The following is a 21,292-nucleotide window of genomic DNA, read 5'->3' on the forward strand; positions in this document are numbered from 1 at the left end:
ACGGGAAAGCTGATCTTGAGGAACTTCCATGGCGTAACCTTTTTCCAGTATAGTGTCCATAAATCTTCTGTAGTCCTCAAGAAACTCTTTGTTCTTCATCAGCTTTCTCTTCAGACCAGCAGCTCGCTGTTCGGCCAGACAGCGGTTGTTGGCCATTTTCACATCCTTGTCTCTCAGTGGGAGCCCACACAGTAATGTCCATCTGAAACTTGGTTGTCTTTTGCACTGACTGCATAAACAATTTGTCCTCCTGAGACATTTCTTCTTTATCGTCATATAGACGCTCCGGAAAATCTTTGTTATACTGCTGTATCAGTAACTGTTCCACTTCCTCCACTGCAACTCTGTTAAACACCGTAATGAGCTGTTTTACCTCTGAAAAGTGTGTTTTCGTTTGTCACTGGTCCACACACCATCCAGCCAAGAACCGTCTTTACCGCGTAGGGCCCTTCCTCCTGACTATTAATTACATGCCAGGGCTCCATTAATTTAGAGTTGTTGGCTCCAATGAGAAGGCCTACATTAGCATTGATATGCGGTGAATTCACGTCACTCAGGTAAGACCACTTCTGTAGATGTTGCTGACTGGGAATGTTTTTCTCTCTGGACGGGATGTTACTGTGCCTGAAAACTTTGAGTAGTTGCAAATACTCTTCTCCCTCAAGGTTACACACCTCAAATCCGTGAGCAGATAACTGGTGATCAACTTTTGTTCTCCTGCGTTGTTCTCTCCCATTGTACTCAATGAGATCCGAGTCAGCTTTCCCTTCTCATTCAGTTTCTTCCTGAGGTCCGCCGTACAGAACGTGGCTGTACTCCTGGGATCCATAAAGGCATATGTCTCTATGGACCTTCCACTGTTGCGGGACTTCACCTTTACAGGAACCACGGGTAACAAGCAGTCCGTTCTCCGGCCCCAGTGTATCCACACACCTCTTGCTTGGCTGAACCGGAACTACATTCATCTCTTTATTCTGAGTATTACCCTGATTGGTCACAGATGTGGTGTTCCTAGTCTCCTCATTCTGATGAAGAATGTCTGGGTGTCTCCGTGAACACTGTTTACATGTTATTTTCTTCTTACAGTTCTGGCTAATATGCCCCCGTCTTAAACACCTGAAACACAGTCCCTTCGTTTTCAATACATCAAGACGTTCCTTGTTTGGTACATCCTTGATCTTGCTACAAGATTCCAAAGTGTGATTCCCTTGACAAAATAAACATGGTGTTTCAAAAGCCTTTCCTGTTTTGGCTGAGTTTCTTTGTTTCGGGGTTGTAGCTGCACTCTTCTTTCCTGTTGTCATATTAGTTGCGAAGCTACTTCCTTTTGATACACTCTTGACCACTTTCTCATTTTCTTTGCCTTTTCCTGCTGTAGATGTGTTTTTTCCCTGTAGGTCACCAAAAGTGGATCCGAGATTACTTTAGACTGCATCTAGTTCCAGTCTCTCTTTCACAGCCTTAATACGCGCTTCCTCCATTTCCAGCTCATGTTTCTTTTGCAAAACTACATCACGTTCCACTAAACCACAGAGCTTGGCTTCTTCAAGAGCACAAACTGATGAATGAGTAGACATGACAGTTGAACGTACCGCACGGGAACCATTCTGTTTATAGGCTGGTTGGAATTTATCCCCATGTGATACACCATCTTCAGGCCCAATCTCTTCCTCTTCTTGGTCTGTGGGCGGAAGCTTGAAATCTCCTGCTCCATCCATTTTTCAGTTTCTTCAGTAAACTCACTGAACCATCATTTGGGCTCAAACCAGTTCCTAATAACAGCCTCCTTCTCATCTTCAGACAAAAGACCTCCTATTGGCCTATTTATCTCCCTAAAGTCCAGCACACTGGCGTTGAACTTATCCTGCATTATTTCTTGCACTGTGGCAGATTACCAGCTTCAGTGCTCGGACTGTGAACTTCCCTCATTAAAGTTGTGATTCGAGCCAACGTTCCTCTTCTGGTGCCAAGTAGCCTGTGCAGTTTATCCTCAATTGCTTTCTCAGTTAACTTGACTGTTTTACTCCCTCAGTTCTTAGTTTCTTAGTTTTTAGTCTTTACACCTTTTATCCCATTTACTATTTTAGTCCTTCAGTTTTTAGCTCCAGTGTTTCCTCATGGTGTTTCCTCATGGTGTCTCCTCATGGTGTCTCCTCATGGTGTCTCTCATGGTGTTTCCTCATGGTGTCTCCTCATGGTGTTTCCTCATGGTGTTTCCTCATGGGTTTCCTCATGGGGGCCTGCCAGGCTGGGAGATGTTTCCAGTCTACCACTGGGGGTGCTGTCCCGTGGACAGCTCTGGCCTGGGGGGTTAGGGGGCTCTGTGCCTTGGTGTGGAGCCTCCGGTCTGTCCGGGTCGGGCTGGTCTTTGTGGCGGTACCACCTGTGGCCACGGACCGTGACCTCCCTCGGCCTCGTGGGCCTCCAAAGGTGGCGTCTCCTTCGCCTCAGGTCTCGGTGCCCAGCCATGTCTCAGCTTGTTGTGTGTGTGGGTGTGTGTGTTTAAGTGTGTGTATGTGTGTGTATCTGTGTGTGTGTCCTTTTTTGATTCTATTGTTACTCTTTGCTGTTTTATCCTCTGTGAGGCACTTTGTGCTACCCAGTGTATGAAAAGTGCCATATAAATAAAGATTGAACTGAATTGAATTGTAGATGTATAGATGAGTAGATTTATAGATGAGTAGAAGTAGATATATAAATGTATAGATGTGTAGATGAGTGTCGCAGGTCAAATGTTCTGGACCAGGTTCTTCTCCCGCGCCGATTGTTTCTGTTCCTGCAGATGATTCCATCCTAACTCGACCCCGCAGGAGGATCCACCTGTTATCTGACCCCTGAGGCTAAACTGGGACCAGTCATTACTAATTCGGACAGGTGAGCAGCTCAATCCTGGCTTCGCTGATCTGTCCTGTTATAGATGTTTTATTACACATGGGACCGGCGCAGAAACGCTGACATGATCCTAATGGAATTTTCTGTTTTCAGTTTCCTGTAATCTGATCTAAACCAGGTCCAAATGTGTGACGCCATCGGGGTGTGGAGTACTGAAGAACTGTGGAGGTGAGGAGAAGGTTCCTGCCCATGATGAGTTCCTCTGTCTGCTCAGGAGGAACTGACAGAGTTTTAATGTCCCATCACAGAATTGTGAAGAAACGACGCAACCAGAGAGGAGGAGGTTTGAAGAAGTGGTGGTGATCTGCAACAATAAAACCGAGATTACAGTTTGATTGAAGCATCATTTTCTTTGATGATGGTGAATTTCATCACTTTCGCTTTGAATATCGGGAACCGGAGACTTCGGACTCGCTTCTATTGCGGCGGAGAGCGGAAATGCGCCGGACCAATCAGGTGTGTGAGAGGAGGCACGAGGCACTAAGGATGGGCGATACCACACTTTTGGGATTCGATACGATACCGATACTTTTTCTTGTATTTCATCGATACCGATACCGTTCATTAATTACTGGCAATTTTTGTCACACAAAATATTATACATTTAAGACAGAAAAAGTTCAGAAAAAGTATCACATTCACATTTTCGTTGATGCTCATTCGCTGTCTCCTGTCACGTGACATGGGCCAGCTCAATACGCCGCCAGGTATAGGGGTGTCCCGGCACATATTAATTTAAATAACTAATCTAAAACGGCAGAAAGTGATGCATACACCCCCAATTTTTTTTTTTATAGTTAGTATCGATATTTATAAAAGAAAATCGATTCCAAATGAGTAGCTTGTGAGTATCGATATATCGATACCACGGGATCGATCCGCCCATCCCTACGAGGCCCCTTAAAGCGCCGCCCTCGGTGGCGGTGACCTCACTTTCCAATATCATGCGCGAGCTGTGGGTTGTGCCTCCTCTTCTGCTTCGCTGTGACGTCGGCAGGTGAGAAACCACCGTGGAGGCGGCTTTGATAGATTATTGATGATTGATTATTGTTGGCGCTTGTGGCGCAGTCATTGCGAGGAATAACTTGCGTTATTAGTATTCTCGACGGAGGAAGAAATCACCCTATCACTCAGTCCCCATCAAACCGAAACCAACGGAAACTTTATTGACAAACCGACATTTACACAGAACAGTGCAGTGACGTATGAGATCACATGTCAACACCCCCACTTGATCTCGAACTATACAGACTGTGCAGCTTATAAACAACTTCTATTCTTACATACATTTTTTTTCACCAATATATATGTATGTGTCTATAGCTTTGCACACCGAACAGATATTTCACACATTTCTCCATTTTAAGATTAAGATTAAGATGAACTTTATTCATCCCCGTGGGGAAATTGAATTATAGTAGCAGCGTATGCAGAGTAAAGAGACAGAAAAAATAAATACAGATAAGATTAGAATGTTATAAGCATATATACAGCATATATATATATATATATATATATATATATATACATAATATAATATATACATATTATAAGCATTATAACCATATATACATAAATATAGAATAAATTAGAAATAAAATTACGACATGAACATTACACAGTTATTGTTATTGGCTGGGTTTGGATGAGTTACGGTATATAGTCTGATGGTGGACGGCAGGAATGACTTCCTGTACCGTTCCTCAGAGCAGCGAGGCTGCAGGAGTCTGCTGTGTTATGGGGGGGGGGGGGGGGGGACTGTCCATGATTGTCCACAGTTTCAACACCATCCTGTCCCTCACCACCTCGTCCAAGTTATCAAGTCTACAGCCAACAACAGACCCTGTTGAGTCTGTTAGCATCCTTAGCTTAGCCTGCTCCCCAGCACACTGCAGCAAGAAGATGGTGCTAGCCATGACAGACTGGTAGAACATCTGGAGCATCCTGCAGCAAAGAAGATGGTGCTAGCCATGACAGACTGGTAGAACATCTGGAGCATCCTGCTGCAAACACTGAAGGACCTGAGGCTCCTGAGGAACTAGAGTCTGCTCATGGCCTTCTTGTAAACAGCATCGGTGTTTGTGGACCACTCCAGTTTATTGTCCAGCTGAACACCCAGGAACCTGTAAGATGGGACTATTTCCACATCTTTCCCACTAATGCAGACTGGGGAGGGGGGGGACTTGCTTTTTCTGAAGTCCACCACCATCTCCTTCGTCTTGGTCACGTTGAGCTGCAGAAGGTTCTCCCTGCTCCACCTGACAAAACTCTCCACAAGGTCCCTGTATTCATCCTCTTGTCCATTCTCCACACACCCGACTATGACTGTGTCATCCGAGTACTTCTGGAGATGACATGTCTCAGAGTGGTACTGGAAGTCGGCTGTGTAGGTGGTGAACAGGAATGGGGAGAGCACAGTTCCTTGAGGAGCTCCTGTGTTGCTCATCAGGGGGTCGGACACACAGCTCCGCAGTCTCACAAACTGTGGCCGACCTGTCAGGTAGTCCTCGATCCAAGAAACAAGGGGAGCATCCATCTGCATCTTCTCCAACTTAGCCCTCAGCAGTCTTGGCTGGATGGTGTTGAAGGCAGAAGAGAAGTCGAAGAACATGACCCGCACTGTGGTGTTTAGTCTGTCCAAGGAGGAGTAAGCCCTCTGCAGCAGGTATATCACTGCGTCATCAACCCCCACCTTGGGCTGATAGGCAAACTGCAGAGGGTCCTGAAAGGGGCTCACCAGAGGTCTGAGGTGTGACAGCACCAGCCGCTCCATGACCTTCATAATGTGGGAGGTCAGTGCTATTGGCCTGTAGTCACTCGGTGCCACAGGATGGGTCTTCTTCGGCACCGGGACCAGGCAGGATGTCTTCCAAAGCACTGGGATCCTCTGAAGATGAAGGCTCTGGTTGAACAGGTGCTGCAGTATTCCACACAGCTGCCTGGGGCAGTTCTTCAGCACTCGTGGGCTGATGCCGTCCGGTCCGGCAGCCTTTCTCTGGTTGAGCCTCTCCAGCTCTCTCCTCACCTGGCCAGACGTGAAGGATAGTCCTGTCGGGGGGATGGGTGACATGCTGGGATCCATGTAGGGTGTCAGCGGGGGGGAGGGGGAAGAAGTTGGCAGAGGTGTTAGGGGCTCTGGGGGGTGAAGGGGACCCATTGTTATCCAGAGGAATATTGGGACAGCTGGGGGAGGGGGAGCTAGAGTCAAACCTGTTGAAAAACTGGTTCAACTCATTAGCTTGGTCCACGTTCCCATCAGCTGAGCGTATTCCTTTCTTCTGGAAGCCAGTGATCGTCCTCATCCCACTCCAAACATCCCTGGTCTGGTTCCTCTCCAGTCTCTCCTCCAGCTTCTTCCTGTAGGCGTCCTTGCTCTCCTTCAGACTGCGTTTCAGTTCCTTCTGTGCTCTCCTGAGCTCAGCCGGGTCCCCAGCAGTGAAGCTAGCCCTCTTCTTCTTATTCAAAAGGGCCTTCAGGTCACTTGTCACCCATGGTTTGTTGTTTGGGTAACAGCGTACCTTCTTGGTGGGGACGGAGTTCTCAGTGCAGAACATGATGTAGTCAGAAACAGTCTGTCAGTCCATCCAGGTCCTCACCATGTGGTTCACAGAGAGCAGACCAGTTGGTGGTCTCCAGGGCATCCCGCAGACAGTCCATGGCACCATCTGACCATTTCATAACAGTCCTCACAGTGACTGGTTGCTGCTGAACCACAGGTGTGTATGATGGGGAGAGCAGCACGAGATTGTGGTCAGACTTGCCTAGCGGAGGGAGTGCAGTGGAGGTGTATGCACTGGTGACATTAGCATACAGTAAATCCAAAGTCTTCCTGTCTCTCGTGCTGCACTGGACATACTGGTGGAATGTAGGGAGAGTGGACTTAAGGAGGCATGATTGAAGTCACCTGTGATGAGGATGAAGGCTCCGGGATGTTTAGTCTGCAGGTCAGCCGTGACAGAGTGGATGACGTCACAGGCCGAGTCCGCTTTACCGGTCGGAGGAATATAAACAGTGATGGCGATGACATTAGTAAACTCCCGTGGCAAATAGTATGGACGGAGTCCGATAGCAATGAGTTCCACGTGGGGACTGCACACGCGCTCCTTGACGTGAATATGCTCCGGGTTGCACCACCTGTTGCTAACGAACACGGCCAGTCCCCCTCCTTTCTTCTTACCAGCCGCGGTGGTGTCTCGGGCCGCTCGCACAGTGGTGAAAACAGCGATCGTCACATTAGAGTCCGGTATCAGTCCATGGAGCCATGTCTCCGTGAAACACATGATACTGGCCTCTCTGTACTCCCGCTGGGTCCGTGTGAGCGCCTCCAGCTCTTATTTGCCAGGGACCTGACATTCCCCGTTATGACCGCGGGGACGCAGGGTTTAAAACGTCGCCTCTTCATCCTCTGTTTAACTCCAGCCTTGCTCCCTCATTGTTTCCTCCGCACCTCCTTAGGGATTTGGGGCTTCTCTCCGACCACGAAGGATGGTGGTCTTAGAGCCATCAGCTGGTCTTGTGTGTAGACAATACCGATCCGCTTCTCGGCGCAGCTGATGGGGGCCGCGAATAACCCAAGCACCGCAAAACAGAGAAAAAAGTATTCGAGCCTCCAGAACATGGTGTCTGAATACTCCAGTTGAAAATGGAAAGAAAGAAAGAAAATCCAAATAGAAAAGAATGTAAACAAGTATAGAAAACACTACGAAATTTTAAAAAAGAACAATTAAGTTTAGGGAGCTGCTACTACTGGCTGCCACCTGAGACAGCGCCATTTGGAGCACATTTCTCCATCTTGAACTTTGTCATCGGTTTGGTCATGATATCGGCGACCATATTCTCTGTGGGACAATATTTGATTGTTATCTTTCCATCACTGAGAGCTGAGCGAACAAAAATGATAACGAATGTCAATATGTTTGCTCCTTTGACGGCTCACTGGATCTTTGGAAAGAGCATTGTTCCTTGGTTGTCTACAAAGATGGTAACTGGTGTCAACATACACTCATTTTCTATTTCACTCATTAACTGTATCAGATACAGACTCTCCTGTGTGGTTGCAGCCAACGCCACATATCAGCCTCACATGTTGATAAGGCAACAGTGACCTGTTTCTTAGATTTCCATGAAATAGTCGGTCCGCTGTCAGTTAAGCTCACACAAACCCTGTGGTGCTTCTCCTGTCACTCAATCGGCTCCCCAAGCAGAGTCGCTGGAGGCACTGATTTTTAGGTTTGTCTTTGATTTTCCATAACAAAGTTTGTGATCTATTGTCCCTTCAAATATCTCAGTACATGTTTGGCAGTTAGCCAGTGTTTTTCATTTGGTTCAGATAAATGCTGTGATAATCTGCTCACTATCCAACATAAGTCAGGTCTTGTACATGTCATTATGTAAATAAGGCTTCCCGTCAATTCACGGTACATCCTTGCATCAACTGGATCAGCTTCACTGTGATGATCGAGCTTTTGTTCCATGGTGTAGGCCTTAATTTACAGTCAGACATTCCAAATTTTTCCAGTACCTTGCTGATATATTTGCTCTGGCTCATTTTTATAACTCCTTCACCCTGTTCAAAGTCAACGCCTAAAAAATGTCTTATTTTTCCGAGGTCTTTCATTTTGAATTTTGCAGCAAGTGTTTCTTGGTATCGGATAGTAAATTCATCATTAGTTGCAGCAATAATAAGGTCATCGACCCATATTATTAATATTGCTCTCTCTTTTCCTGCTTGCTTAGTGTACACACAATGCTCGGCTGGATATTGCACAAAACCATTTTTCCATAGGTGGTTACTTAGCATCAGGTTCCAATTCCTACCGGATTGCTTCAAGCCATACAGTGATTTGTTCAGTTTACACACGAGTTTTTCACCAATGTCTGAGCGTTGCTCAAAACCTTCGGGTTGTTCAATATACAGTTCACAATCGATGGGAGCATGTAGATAAGCTGTCTTGACGTCCATCTGATACATTAAGATCATGTTGTGCTGCCACTTGCATCAAAGCACGAATCGAAGTCAGATTTGCTGTTGGAGAGAAAGTTTCCTTGTAATCTACTCCCATCACTTGGTTATAACCTTTAGCAACATATCTTGCTTTGTAGGTCTTTGTTTCATCAGCACTATTTTTGATGGCATAGACCCACCTACCCCCCACTGCATGTTTACCTTCTGGTAGACAAGTCAATGTGACTGTATCATTTTCATTAAGAGAGTCTCTCTTCTTTCATAGCTTTAGCCCAAGCATCTGAGTTGGATGAACTAATAGCTTCTTTGAAGGTTTGGGGCACATCGTATGTTCTATAACAATAGTCAATATCCTGTTAACATCTGGTCACTTATTTCAGATACATAATCAGAGAGGTACAACGGTGGTTTTCTTTCTCTTTTAGGGTATCGAGACTCGCAACCTCCTCCCTCTATCTGAATTTGCTGTTCATCAGAAGTCTCTGTCAGAGACATTTCTTTCTCTTCTTCCATTAAATCTGCACTTGGCATGGTAGACTCATCTCTTCTTCTGTCAACATCATCGCCAATTATTGTCAGATCAGTCTGGGTTTCTTGTTCAGCAACATTTCTTGTAGCAAACTTGACAAGTCGATGCTTCATTACTTTCTTTGTATCTGGGTAATAGACTAGATACGATGGACTATTTTTGTCGTATCCCACAAAAATTCCCTTATCACATCGTGAGTCTAATTTCTTTTTGTCATGTCTATATGCAAAGCATGTAGAACCAAAAATCCTCATCTTGGAAAGGTTTGGTTTCTTTCCTGTCAACATGAAGAAAGGGGTTTGTTTCGTCCTGGTATTGAAACACCTGTTGCGTATCACCGCAGCAGTCACTACAGCGTACGTCCATAACTCTTTTGGTAGGTTGCTTTCTATGATCATGCACCTCGCCATGTCAAATAAGGTTCGCCAATTTCTCTCCGGTGCCGTTTTGATGTGGTGAATACGGTGCGGAGGACTCGTGTCTTATTTGCTGTTGTTAAGCAAAGCTTGGAACTCTTTTCCTGTGAACTCTGTGCCGTTGTCTGTTCTAACACACTCCACATTTCCATAAGGAGCAACATCAGCAAAAACTCTTTCAGTCACCTTTACAGTGTCATTTTAGCTTTGAGAAAATACACGAATACTGTACTGGAATAGTCGTGAGTAAATACTAGTGTATATCTGAATCCATCTTTAGCAACTGGACCAACAGGTCCAGCTAGATCGGCATGGACTAGTTCAAGCGGTGATTTTGCTCGTGTATCTGGCTCTCTGTTCCTGGTTTGGACAAATTTCCTTGTGTGCAGATATCACAACTCAGTTTTGGATTTATCCACTTTACCTTAATCTGCATTCCCTCTACGACATCCTGTAATTTACAAACATCTTCATAATTACAGTGGCCGAGGATTCTGTGCCATGTCTGAATATCAGTACAACTGTTACAACTCATCAGTTACATCATTTACAGTATTCAAATAATAGAGTCTGTTGTACTCTTTGATGTCAAACCTGGTCCCGCTCTTGTGGATGAGTTCACTGTGGCCTTCTCTAAAGTTGACTGAGGCTCCATTGGTCGTCGCCGCCTTTACGGAGAAAATGTCCTGTGGATACGTCGGAACGTAGCGCGCCTTCTTCAGCGTGGCTTTCATCCTCTTCCCCTCACGATCCACCAGCGTCACCTCGGCGTTGCCTCTCCTCAGCGCCGCGCCGTTTGTTCTCGTGCCATCGGCCAGTTCAACTGTGTGATTTTGGGGCTGGAATGACTCATCAAACTTAAGGAACTTTTGTTATTACATGCGAAGTCGCTCCAGTGTGCTTCAGGCCAAATTGACATTCACTCACTTTAAATGCGTACATTGTTCCTCACAGACGTCATCTGCTGCTTGTTTATGTTATCCTTCTTTTTGCGTCGACACGATGCATCCTTGTGTGTACAAACTTTTACAATATCCACACCATTGTGTCTTCCTTTCTTGGCGCTCATTTGGACATACACGCGCCTTATGTCCTTTCTCGCCACACGTGTAACATGTAATCTCTGGACATGCATTTCTCTCTCTGCGTCTCCAATCTGAGACAGGGCAGCCACTTTCATGATGATGTCCTCAGAAACCGTGCAAAACTTTTCCGTGTCCTCAAAACTTCTTAGCTTTGTCTTGAAGTCGGAAAAAGTTAGATTATCATCTCCTTGTAAAGTGTAAAGAACATAATGTCATGGCTGTCTTGAGTTTCCAGTTATTTCTACAACTCTGATATAGTGATTGGAACAGATCCTTCTTTGTCACAAAAACATTCATGAAGTTTGGTTCTTTTTGTTACGATACATGGTGGTAGCGGACCCGAACGCAGGCCAGGACACAGAGGTGGAGAGGTCAAGGGCTTATTTACAGGGAAGGGGAGCACACATTAACAAAGAGTCCTCCTGGACCGCATGGGGATCGGGAGGCAGCGTCACCCGTCCCAGGTCCATCGGCGAGTCCCCGAACCAGACGCAGTCCCCCTGGACTGCCGGGAACTTGGAACACCGGTGAGTCCTCAAACGGCTGCAGTCCTCCTGGACCGGCGAGGACTCGGGAGTCCGGCGCAACACGCTCACCTCACGAACGTGCCCGAGACACTGGAGACAAAGCAGTCCTCCCGGACTGCTGGCGATTAGGAGGCAGCGTCTGTCCCTCCAAGGTCCATCGGCGAGTTCCCAAACCAGACGCAGTCCCCCTGGACTGCCGGGAACTCGGAACACCGGTGAGTCCTCAAACGGCTGCAGTCCTCCTGGACCGGCGAGGGCTCGGGAGTCCGGCGCAACACGCTCGCCTCACGAACGTGCCCCGAGAACTGAGGGCAGAGGCAGTCCTCCCAGACTGAGCAGGGGAGCAGGAGCGGTCCTCCAGGAGACACGGAACAGGAAACAGGAGAGGCCCTCCAGGAAAACCGGAAGCTCGGGGGCAGGAGCTGCCCTCCAGGGCAACAGGAACACAGGAACAGGAGCGGTCCTCCAGGGAAACCGGAAGCACAGGAATAGGAGCGACCCTCCAAGGCAACAGGAACACAGGGACAGGAGGAGCCAACACCAAGGAACCCAAAACGAACAGACTCCCAACACAAACAGACACCCCCGGCCCTGACAGGCAGGCACAACCTGCTTAAATAGGCAGCAAGATGTAAATTGCCTACAGGTGTGCCCACCTGCAGTGCCAGCTGCACCCAATTGTGCTCAACACCACACCCTGCAGGCCAAAGACAGACACAACCCAGAAATCCCAACACTTTTATGACTTTATTATGGGTAAACTGAAAGTGTGACCAAATCTGCTGGGTCAAAAATATACATACAGCAACATGAATGAGCAATTTTGGAGACTTAGAAAGTTGTGTCAATGACATGAGCTTCATAGCATGGCCTCTTAACTTCTTGTGAGTGATCATGAGTGACTACAGCTGGTGACTTCTCTGAGGCCATTTAAAAAGGGCTCATTGGATAAAAACACCCACAAACGCTACAATGGGAAAGTCAAAGGAGCTCAGCACAGATCTGAAAAAGAGAATCATTGACTTGGACAAGTCAGGAAAGTCACTTGGAGCCATTTCAAAGCAGCTGTAGGTTCCAAGAGCAACAGTGCAAACAATTGTTTGGAAGTATAAAGTGCATGGCGCTGTTTTGTCACTGCCACGATCAGGAAGAAAATGCAAGCTGTCACCTGCTGCTGAGAGAAAACTGGTCAGGAGGGTGAAGAGTCAACCCAGGAGCACCAAAAAGCACATCTGCCAAGAATTAGAAGCTGCTGGAACACAGGTGTCAGTGTCCACAGTCAAGCGTGTTTTGCATCGCCATGGCTGCCGTGCAAGAAGGAAGCCCTGGCTCCAAAAGAGGCACCTTAAGGCTCGACTAAAGTTTGCTGCTGATCACATGGACAAAGATAAGACCTTCTGGAGGAAAGTTCTGTGGTCAGATGAAACAAAAATTGAGCTGTTTGGCCACAATGCCCAGCAATATGTTTGGAGGAGAAAAGGTGAGGCCTTTAACCCCAAGAACACCATGCCTACCATCAAGCACGTGGTGGTAGTATTATGCATGATTTACAGAGTCAATGGGACAATGAAGAAGGAGGATTACCTTCAAATTATTCAAGAAAACCTAAAGTCATCAGCCCGAAGGTTGGGTCTTGGGCGCAGTTGGGTGTTCCAACAGGACAATGACCCAAAACACCATCAAAAGTGGTAATGGAATGGCTAAATCAGGCTAGAATGAGGTTTTAGAATGGCCTTCCCAAAGTCCTGACTTAAACCCCATTGAGAACATGTGGACAATGCTGAAGAAACAAGTCCATGTCAGAAAGCCAACAAATTTAACTGAACTGCACCAATTCTGTCAAGAGGAGTGGTCAAAGATTCAACCAGAAGCTTGAGGATGGCTACCAAAAGCGCCTAATTGAAGTAGAAATGGCCAAGGGACATGTAACCAAATATTAGCATTGCTGTATGTATATTTTTGACCCAGCTGATTTGGTCACACTTCAGTTTGCCCATAATAAAGTCATAAAAGAATCAAACTTCATGATTGTTTTTTGTGACAAAGAAGCATCTGTTCCAATCATTCTATCAGAGGAAAATCAGATTTGTAGAAATAACTGGAAACTCAAGACAGCCATGACATTATGTTCTTTACAAGTGTATGTAAACGTTTCGCCTGGGCCCATAACCTGTTGGCGCTTGTGGCGCAGTCATTGCGAGGAGTAACTTGCGTTATTAGTATTCTCGACGGAGGAAGAAATCACACCTATCACTCAGTCACCATTGGACCGGAACCAACGGAAACTTTATTGACAAACCCACATTTACACAGAACAGTGCAGTGACGTATGACATCACATGTCAACAATTATATATCTGATGGGAGGTGTTGGAGGTTCCGCGTGCAGGAGGCGGCTGCTCACGCGCCTCAGCATCTCCCGCCTCGCACGGATCAATATAGTGATTAGAGTTTGTAGCGTTCGGATCAAAGCTGTTCCCGAGCTCGAGGCTGGTGAGGACTTTAGATGCTGCAGCAGCCCTGCAGCCCCCCCAGAGCCCGTCATAGTCGCAGTGACCCCGGAGCAGCAGCAGCTCCGGCTCAGGTGTGAAGGTGTGAGAGTGACGTTGCTGTTTGATCCTCCAGAGCCGACGCGCATCAGGATGGTGGTGAAGGAAGACAGCGAGGTCGTGTTAAACTGCTCCGCTTCCGGCAGCGTCAGGGACCAAGTGTTCGACTGGAAGAAAGACGACGACGTGGAAGTCTTCCTCTACAGCCGGGGCCTCACCTATGGGAGCGGCCTGAGCGGCCAGAGCCCCCAGTTCGTTGGACGAGTCGCTCATTTTCCAGAAGCTCTGGATTTGGGAAACGCGTCGATCAAGATCAAAAAGGCCGAAGTGCGCGACAGCGGGATTTACACCTGCACAGTTTCATTTTCTTCTCCAGTCCCACGATCTGAGATTTCCCTTGTGGTGGGTGAGTTTCTCCACCCAACACACAGGAAGGTGTTTCCACAGGTGACACTGGCGCCAGCGTGACGTCAGCGGCTGAACGCTGGTGGTAAAAGCGTGAAAGAGCTGAGGATGGGCCACATTTATGGACTAGAACAGACATTATATCAGTGCCCGAGACTGGTTAGGATCCTTTAGTGAAGCAATAATTCACCTGTGGTTAAACCGTAGTTAAGCCACGCCCCTTCCGGACAGGTAGGTTCAAATACCTGCGAGCGAAGATAATATAAATACGACAAAAGGAAATTAAATAGAGTCAAAGAGGATTTAATGTTCCGAAGTTGCATCTAATCCGACGGGAGCAGAAGACAAATGCAACAGTCTGCACACACAAAGCAACATTTACATATTTACACTGGAGATTGGAACAAACATCACGCTACAAACATGTGGAGATGAGCAGAAGCTGAAATATAGAATTAAATCACAACACAACGCTTCTATGAAACAGTCTGATCTGTGAAACAGATGTCACAATGTTGTTTCGTTACAACTTTAAATGTGTCTAAATGACAATATTAATGCTCTTTTTTTCTAAATGTCACCTGTGTGTAAAGTTGCTAATTTCAGACACAATTTCTAACATTCTGTCCTTTGTGTTTTTGCCTTTCAGAGTGCATCTTAAAAGTTCGACCACCGGGAGAAGGTGAGTGCAGGAATCCTGGAAAAAGGTCGGATTAAATGAAGTTTTCCTGTTTTTACACAGACAAACAGATGAGATTGTTTGATGCGTTTGTTAATGTGATAAAAGGGGAATTAAATGTGATATTTTGACCATTTCAACCATTTTAATTGCAAATTCATTTTAATGTTTTCTATTTTAATCAATGCAAGAGTTTAAGGTTTTTACTTTTATTCAGGTGTGAATTAATGTTGAACAGGATTTTAAATTATTACTTTGGAGTTTTCTCCTACATTTAAACAATTAAAAGCCCTTAATTTCCCCTCAAAGATCATTTTCCATTTTGATTTTCTTTAATGACCCATTTGTGACTGTGGATGCTCACAGGTGCCTGTCCAGAACCGCTGATCCGGATCGTTGATGAAACAATCAGCAGGGAGCTGTGGCAGTGTGAGGTAGAAGGAGCTCATCCCAGACCTGCCGTCCAGTGGCAGGACAGCTCTGGACGTGTCCTTCCTGCTCTGGAGACAGAGTCTGAAGAGAGAGACGGACGCTTCTACGTCACTGTCAGAGCCGACGTGAGCAGGAGCGGCAACTACAGCTGTGTGGTCACACAGGAGGAGTTTTGTCACCAGATTAACTCAACTACCTTCGTTTACATTGGTGAGTTATGGATTTACACTACGGCTACTAATAATTAATATTCATGATTATAACAGATAAAATTGTAATTGTTTCTCTTCCTTCATCATTTTATAATAACAGCAATTAAAACAGAATTATTATCTTCATGTCGGTTGCAGCTTTTACTCCTGTGTAATTATTTTAATACTTTAAACCAGTGGTTCCCAAACTTGTTTTCTTTGATGATATAAGAACATTGTGAGCCCCCCACCCCAAACCAATCGCACCTCCTTTGTTTTGAATAAATTAAATAATACATAAAGATGTTTTCTTTCTTAAATATGTACATATCACTTCACATTTCAATTTTACAGTTTTTATTGTTTGTTATGCTGAAAAATAGCAATACTGACAAACTTTCAGCTCAATTTAAAACTCTAATTCTACACAGAGCTGCCATCATAGCAGAGCGCCTCCGTCCGTCCTGATGAAGAGCAAACTGGGACTCCTCTTCCTCACTGCGTTCCCGACTCCACCGTGTTGAACAGCACTGAGGAATTGAAACTGAATTCACCTTTTCAGACCAGATTTGATCCGGAACACTGGAATGAATCCAGAATAACAAACACAGTTTGAACCGGAATTTGGCATCTCAGTTAAAATTCATATTTGTTTCTGAAATTGAATTCTAGTCTTCATCCAGCATTCAGACAAGTAAATTTAACTTCAGATTGTAACATTTTAATTTAGGGACAGTGCAGCTGAAATGGTGCTACGAGAGCCACCTATCAAATCAGTGGCTGGTCTGGGCTTTGGTTGCTGTGGAAATCGCCGCTCAGTTCATGTCCAATATTCAACTTGGATCTATATTTGGTCTTAATTGCAGCAACTGCAGAAAACCCTGTTTCACATCAATGGGATGTGGCAGAAGGCAGCAGTCTGTCCATGGCTCCTTGGCCCAGTCGTGGGGAGTCTTCCTCCACGTCCACTCCAGCCAGTGAAGTGGACGTGGAGTCAAGGTTCCGTTCTTCCTCTGGCTCTGAGCTCTGCAGGTGCAGCTGCTTGAGAGCGGCTCGTATCCAGTCACATCTGGCAGGATCCTCAGGGAAATACCTCCCAAAGTGCTTTTCCATTCACCTTTAATTCCTGAACAGTGAAGTGGAAATGCAGCGTAAAAGGCGATGTGGGGCTGATTCCTCTGTGAGGGGCCGATCCCTCAGCAGGCGGCGAACAACGGTTTCATCTTTCACGATTTGATCACTCGTCTCCAAAGTTGTGCGTCACAATTAGTGTTTAATTACTGATCCAGGGTCAGTGCTGATGTGCTGCTAGTTTGTTTATGCTGTAATGTCATATTTAATAGTTCAGCAGAGTTTAATGGTTCTTGTTCCTCTGAGACACAATTTGATCTGACGTTGGTCTTCACAGGTGCCTGTTCAGAACCGCTGATCAGGATCGTTGAAGGAGGACCAGACCGGGAGCTGTGGGAGTGTGAGGTTAAAGGAGCTCATCCCAGACCTGCCGTCCAGGTTCAGGACAGCTCTGGACGTGTCCTTCCTGCTCTGGAGACAAAGTCTGAAGAGAGAGACGGACGCTTCTACGTCACTGTCAGAGCCAACGTGAGCAGCAGGGAGCGCGACTACAGCTGTGTGGTCACACCAAAAGAAGCCTGTCGAGAAAATGAAGCCAGGACTTTGGTGAGTTTATTCTTATTCAGCAAATCCAACATTGTTCAGGTCTCTGCTGTGGTGGCCAGCAGGGGCGCTGCAGAGAACATGAGGGGGAATTTAATTTAATTTAATTACAGGACAGGTCAGATGGGATTTTGGTAAAAGTGATTAAACGTATAAATGTTTTATATTAACGGGTCAGAGGGGGAAACACTCCGCGTTCATTTTATTCTGGTCCACACACACACACACACACAAAATATTTACTTTTATGTGGGGAAACTCCTCAGAAAACAGAATTATAATATTTATCAGGGATTATTAAAGATTAATGAACACATTCAAACTAAAACTTAATTTTGAGCAACAAACAAAAGATGAAAAGACGTCAAACAGATTAAAGTGTCGTCCAGTGAGTGATGCTGATAGACTGTTGCTATGGCAACAGGCCGTCATGATGCTGTTGCTGACAGGTTGTTTTAATGACTGATGATGATGATGATGATGATGATGAAGAAACAACAGTGGTGTTTATGGTGGCGCTGACCTGGTGTCTCCATGGTGATGAAGGTCTCCTGATGCAGCAGCTCAGGTGCTCACAGGAGCTTTAAAGGTGCCTTTAACTCCTCCCGTCAGGTGAGTTTCTGCAACTGATTAAACCAGGAATTAATCAGGAAACTCAGCCTGGTTTTAAACTCTGAAATGGTTAAAATTCACATTTTCAGAGGAAATGAAGAGAAGATGAAAACAGAGAGAAAGAAACGGAGACGACTCGTCCTCTTTAACTCCTCCCTCTCTTTCAGGGTCGTCCACGGGGCGTGTTCATTGGTCTAGTTGTGCTGTTTGCCATCGCAGCCGTCGTTGTTTACTTCAAGTTGAAGGCCGTTAAAGGTAATTATTAATGAAATAGTGTTAATGTTTAATGGTGAAATATTTGTAATGATCAGAGCACCTACGTGATGTTTGATGGTTGAAGCTGGAAGCTGCTTGAATTATTCTCTCCTGTCTTTAGGTGAACGGGCAGCAGCTTCTAACAAGTCCACCACTGCCCTGCCCACCTGATCCAGAGGAGCGGTTGGGTTGTCTGGAGAACCAGGCACCTGGGTCTGATTGACGGGTCCGATTGTCCACCACAGGTTCTGTTGGTTACGGATGTATTTGAACGCTCCGCAGCAGCCGGAGCTGATGTTGCTGTAATCATTCCTGAAAACATTCCCATTTCATATTCCCAGCTCTCAGCCACTGATGGGCTGCACCCACCTGGGCCAGAGCTCCTTTTGAAAATGAGTCCAACTTCACCTCATGTCTGACTACTTCAAACACGAGTCTGGAGATTTTGGTCATGTGACAGGAAACGGGAAGCTTTTATTTACGGATCTGACGCAGGAATAAACGGCTAATTTGTACTTTAAACGGCTTCAGCTGGGACTCAGGGCACTGTTACTTATTGTTTGTCTGTTGCTATTTTATTTTCATGGTTAAAACTTGAATGATTTGTTATTAATCGTAATTTGAGGGAAACGTGGGTCCGTTCGTGATTGGCTCAGTTTTACTGCCCCCTGCTGTCGGTGTTCAGAATTGTTCGTTTTGTCCAAACTGTTCATATAGCAATGCTGTGAGCGCTTATTATCACTCCTGTGCAGAACCCTGACCTGCTTTAGCTGATGTTCTATCACCTCAGGATAGCAGGGGACAACCTGACCATCCTGTGACACTCCATCCCCCATTTTCTTATGTTCCTTTTGTATATATCATGCTTTGTTTTATCATGTGACGCTTATGCTTTATCATGTGATGCTTACGCATACGTTTACTGTACCCTTACATGTTTGTGTGCTAGTATAAAATAAACTCTGTTCAAGGCTCACACGCTGTAGCTACACTGCAGACGTGTGGTTGCCCTCGCAGCAAGTAAACTGAAGCTTCCGTCTCGTTCCTCTGAAGGCAACAGCGCGGAGGAAACTGATCCCTTTCTTTCTCCCCAACATAAAATTTCGTCCCCATCTCTTTTGAGATCACAAACCCGAGGGTGCGATCCTGAAGACATCATCCAACACCAGCAACGACACCGAAGACTCGTGGAAGGAAGGATTAGAGAAAGACCTGAGGACGTGAATTCGTTCCAGGCCGGCGGTTAGAACTGTTCCCAGCGCTGGATGGTGACCGACGGACGCATCTCCTCGCAACAAATTGTTGCCTCAGAGGGTGAGACCTGGTTAGACTTAGCCATTAATTAAGTAGGTTACAACTTAGCCGTAATTAAGTTAAGAAAATAGGAAATTGTGTTTGTGTGTGTGAATGGAGGACTAAGCCATTGAAAGAGTTGATGGGAGAACTCTGCTAGTCCTGTGTTTTATTCTTTTGCTCGAAAAACGAAGTACTGGTGATCAGAATAAAGGACGGGTTCCGCCCCTGAAAACTGGCACCGCTGTGTGAGTAGCGCACAGTAGAAGGGCGTGTCGGTTTCCTTCCTCCGATTTGTGTACCAGAGAAGTTTTCTGAGAGACCCAGTAGTGAGAAGTTAAAATGCCACTGTTTATGGAGGGTTGTGTGACGGGGTCAGGAACAATAAGTCAAGAAAGGTGGAGAAGAAAGTTTAATTTTTCAGGAAAACTCTGCACTGCAGACATACTGGAGTTACAGGCACATCTGAAACTCGAGTTAAGTATAGACAAGAAGAAGGAGAAGCATGACAAGCGCAAGGCAGAGTATAAATTGTCTGAGAAATGGTTGGAACAAAGTACCCTCAAAGACAAGGAGAGGAAAGAAAAGGCTCAGAACAGAAAGGAGAAAACAGCAGCAGCAGCCCTGATACGCCCAGAAGATGAGACCGCTGCTAAAAGCGCCCCCTGCTCCGGAGCCACAGCCCCCAGAGGCAGCGGCAGAGGAGGAAGAGAATGCACCACTTCCGGAGCAAATGGAGCTTATCGCACCTCCCCATGCACAAGATCCCCCACAAATAACAGAAGGAAATGCAGCAAAGAAAGGAGCTAAACCCAAACCACAGCCGGCCTCCACTCTTCAACCGCTCCTACCCCCTCCATCTCTGTCTAATTTGAAAAGAGACAAGAAGTGCGAGAAAAGCAAAACAAGATAATGTTTATCCCTTCATTGCCTTGGAGCAACATAAAAAAACTATTCACCCGTTCGCAGATGTTTGCCCATGGTAGAAGTAGCACACCCAAATGCAGGAGCTAATGCGCAGACTCCTCGTACTATGTTAGTGTGCAGACCATGGACGAAAGAAGAGGGACGGAAAGCTCTGCCAGACATTCCTCCCATAGAGGAGGGACCTGAGGAGTTCATAAGAGCCCTAGAAGGGACCAGATTAAGTTTTCATCTGAATGGCCATGAAATGCTTCAATGTTTTATGAATCTATTCAGCAACAAGTGGCACCGTACAGCAGGAAACTTCACTGGAGCCAACGCCCACAATGAGGTTTTGGGAGCTGACACCCAACCCCTGGAACAAGCCTTACGACCACTGTACGAGAGAATCAGAGAATTTTGCCCGACGAACAGACTATGGCAAAATTTCCCAGACGCGTCAGAAAGATGATGAAAGCCCATCAGAGCACCTTGACCGCCTGAAATCCATTTTTAGACAGAATTCAGGAATCCCTTGCAATGATGATGAAGCCGGACCCTACCAGCAACAGCTGAAGCGGGCCTTTGTAGGTGGTCTCACTTCCCCAATCAAAAAATATGCAGACAAACATTGGATCCATCAGAGCACCGGCATCATTACACAAGCTCTTGACTATGCTCTACATGCACATAATCTGATAAAGAAAGGGAAAGATAACATATTTTCCTTAGACACAGAAGACATAGTAGTCACATATGCTAAACTCCAACCTCACAGACAAAAGGAGGATTCAGAAGGGGAAGAGGAAGTAGTCGTGGACCTCCAGGCGGTGAAGGAGGCAGATCAGGAAATGATGACACCTGCTGGAGTTGCGGAAAAAGGGG

General features: G+C 46.0%; 1 protein-coding gene and 1 long non-coding RNA gene across 2 annotated transcripts; both read left to right on the forward strand.

Annotated features, from left to right (window-relative positions):
- Positions 1 to 2,760: 2,760 nt before the first annotated feature.
- On the forward strand, positions 2,761 to 3,176 carry LOC130520819 (uncharacterized). Its single transcript, XR_008949067.1, has 3 exons — positions 2,761 to 2,874; positions 2,986 to 3,060; positions 3,141 to 3,176. It is a non-coding gene; the product is annotated as an uncharacterized LOC130520819 (long non-coding RNA).
- A 592-nt stretch (positions 3,177 to 3,768) lies between these two features.
- Positions 3,769 to 19,435, forward strand: LOC130520820 (uncharacterized). The gene is made up of 7 exons (XM_057024541.1): positions 3,769 to 3,889; positions 14,040 to 14,369; positions 15,018 to 15,050; positions 15,414 to 15,689; positions 17,079 to 17,347; positions 18,124 to 18,211; positions 19,335 to 19,435. The coding sequence occupies exons 2-7, from the start codon at positions 14,057 to 14,059 to the stop codon at positions 19,433 to 19,435; spliced, it is 1,080 nt and encodes a 359-aa protein (XP_056880521.1). The 5' UTR covers positions 3,769 to 3,889; positions 14,040 to 14,056.
- Positions 19,436 to 21,292: the final 1,857 nt, after the last annotated feature.

Source organism: Takifugu flavidus, unplaced genomic scaffold, assembly GCF_003711565.1.
Source record: "Takifugu flavidus isolate HTHZ2018 unplaced genomic scaffold, ASM371156v2 ctg541, whole genome shotgun sequence".
Taxonomy (NCBI): Eukaryota; Metazoa; Chordata; class Actinopteri; order Tetraodontiformes; family Tetraodontidae; genus Takifugu; species Takifugu flavidus.

Bases quoted from the DNA above. Each gene is read 5' to 3' on its own strand.
- LOC130520820 (XM_057024541.1), top strand. From the start codon at position 14,057: ATGGTGGTGAAGGAAGACAGCGAGGTCGTGTTAAACTGCTCCGCTTCC. The intron at 15,051-15,413 runs GTGAGTGCAGGA...GGATGCTCACAG, and splicing joins AGTTCGACCACCGGGAGAAG to GTGCCTGTCCAGAACCGCTG. The intron at 17,348-18,123 runs GTGAGTTTATTC...CCTCTCTTTCAG, and splicing joins AAAATGAAGCCAGGACTTTG to GGTCGTCCACGGGGCGTGTT.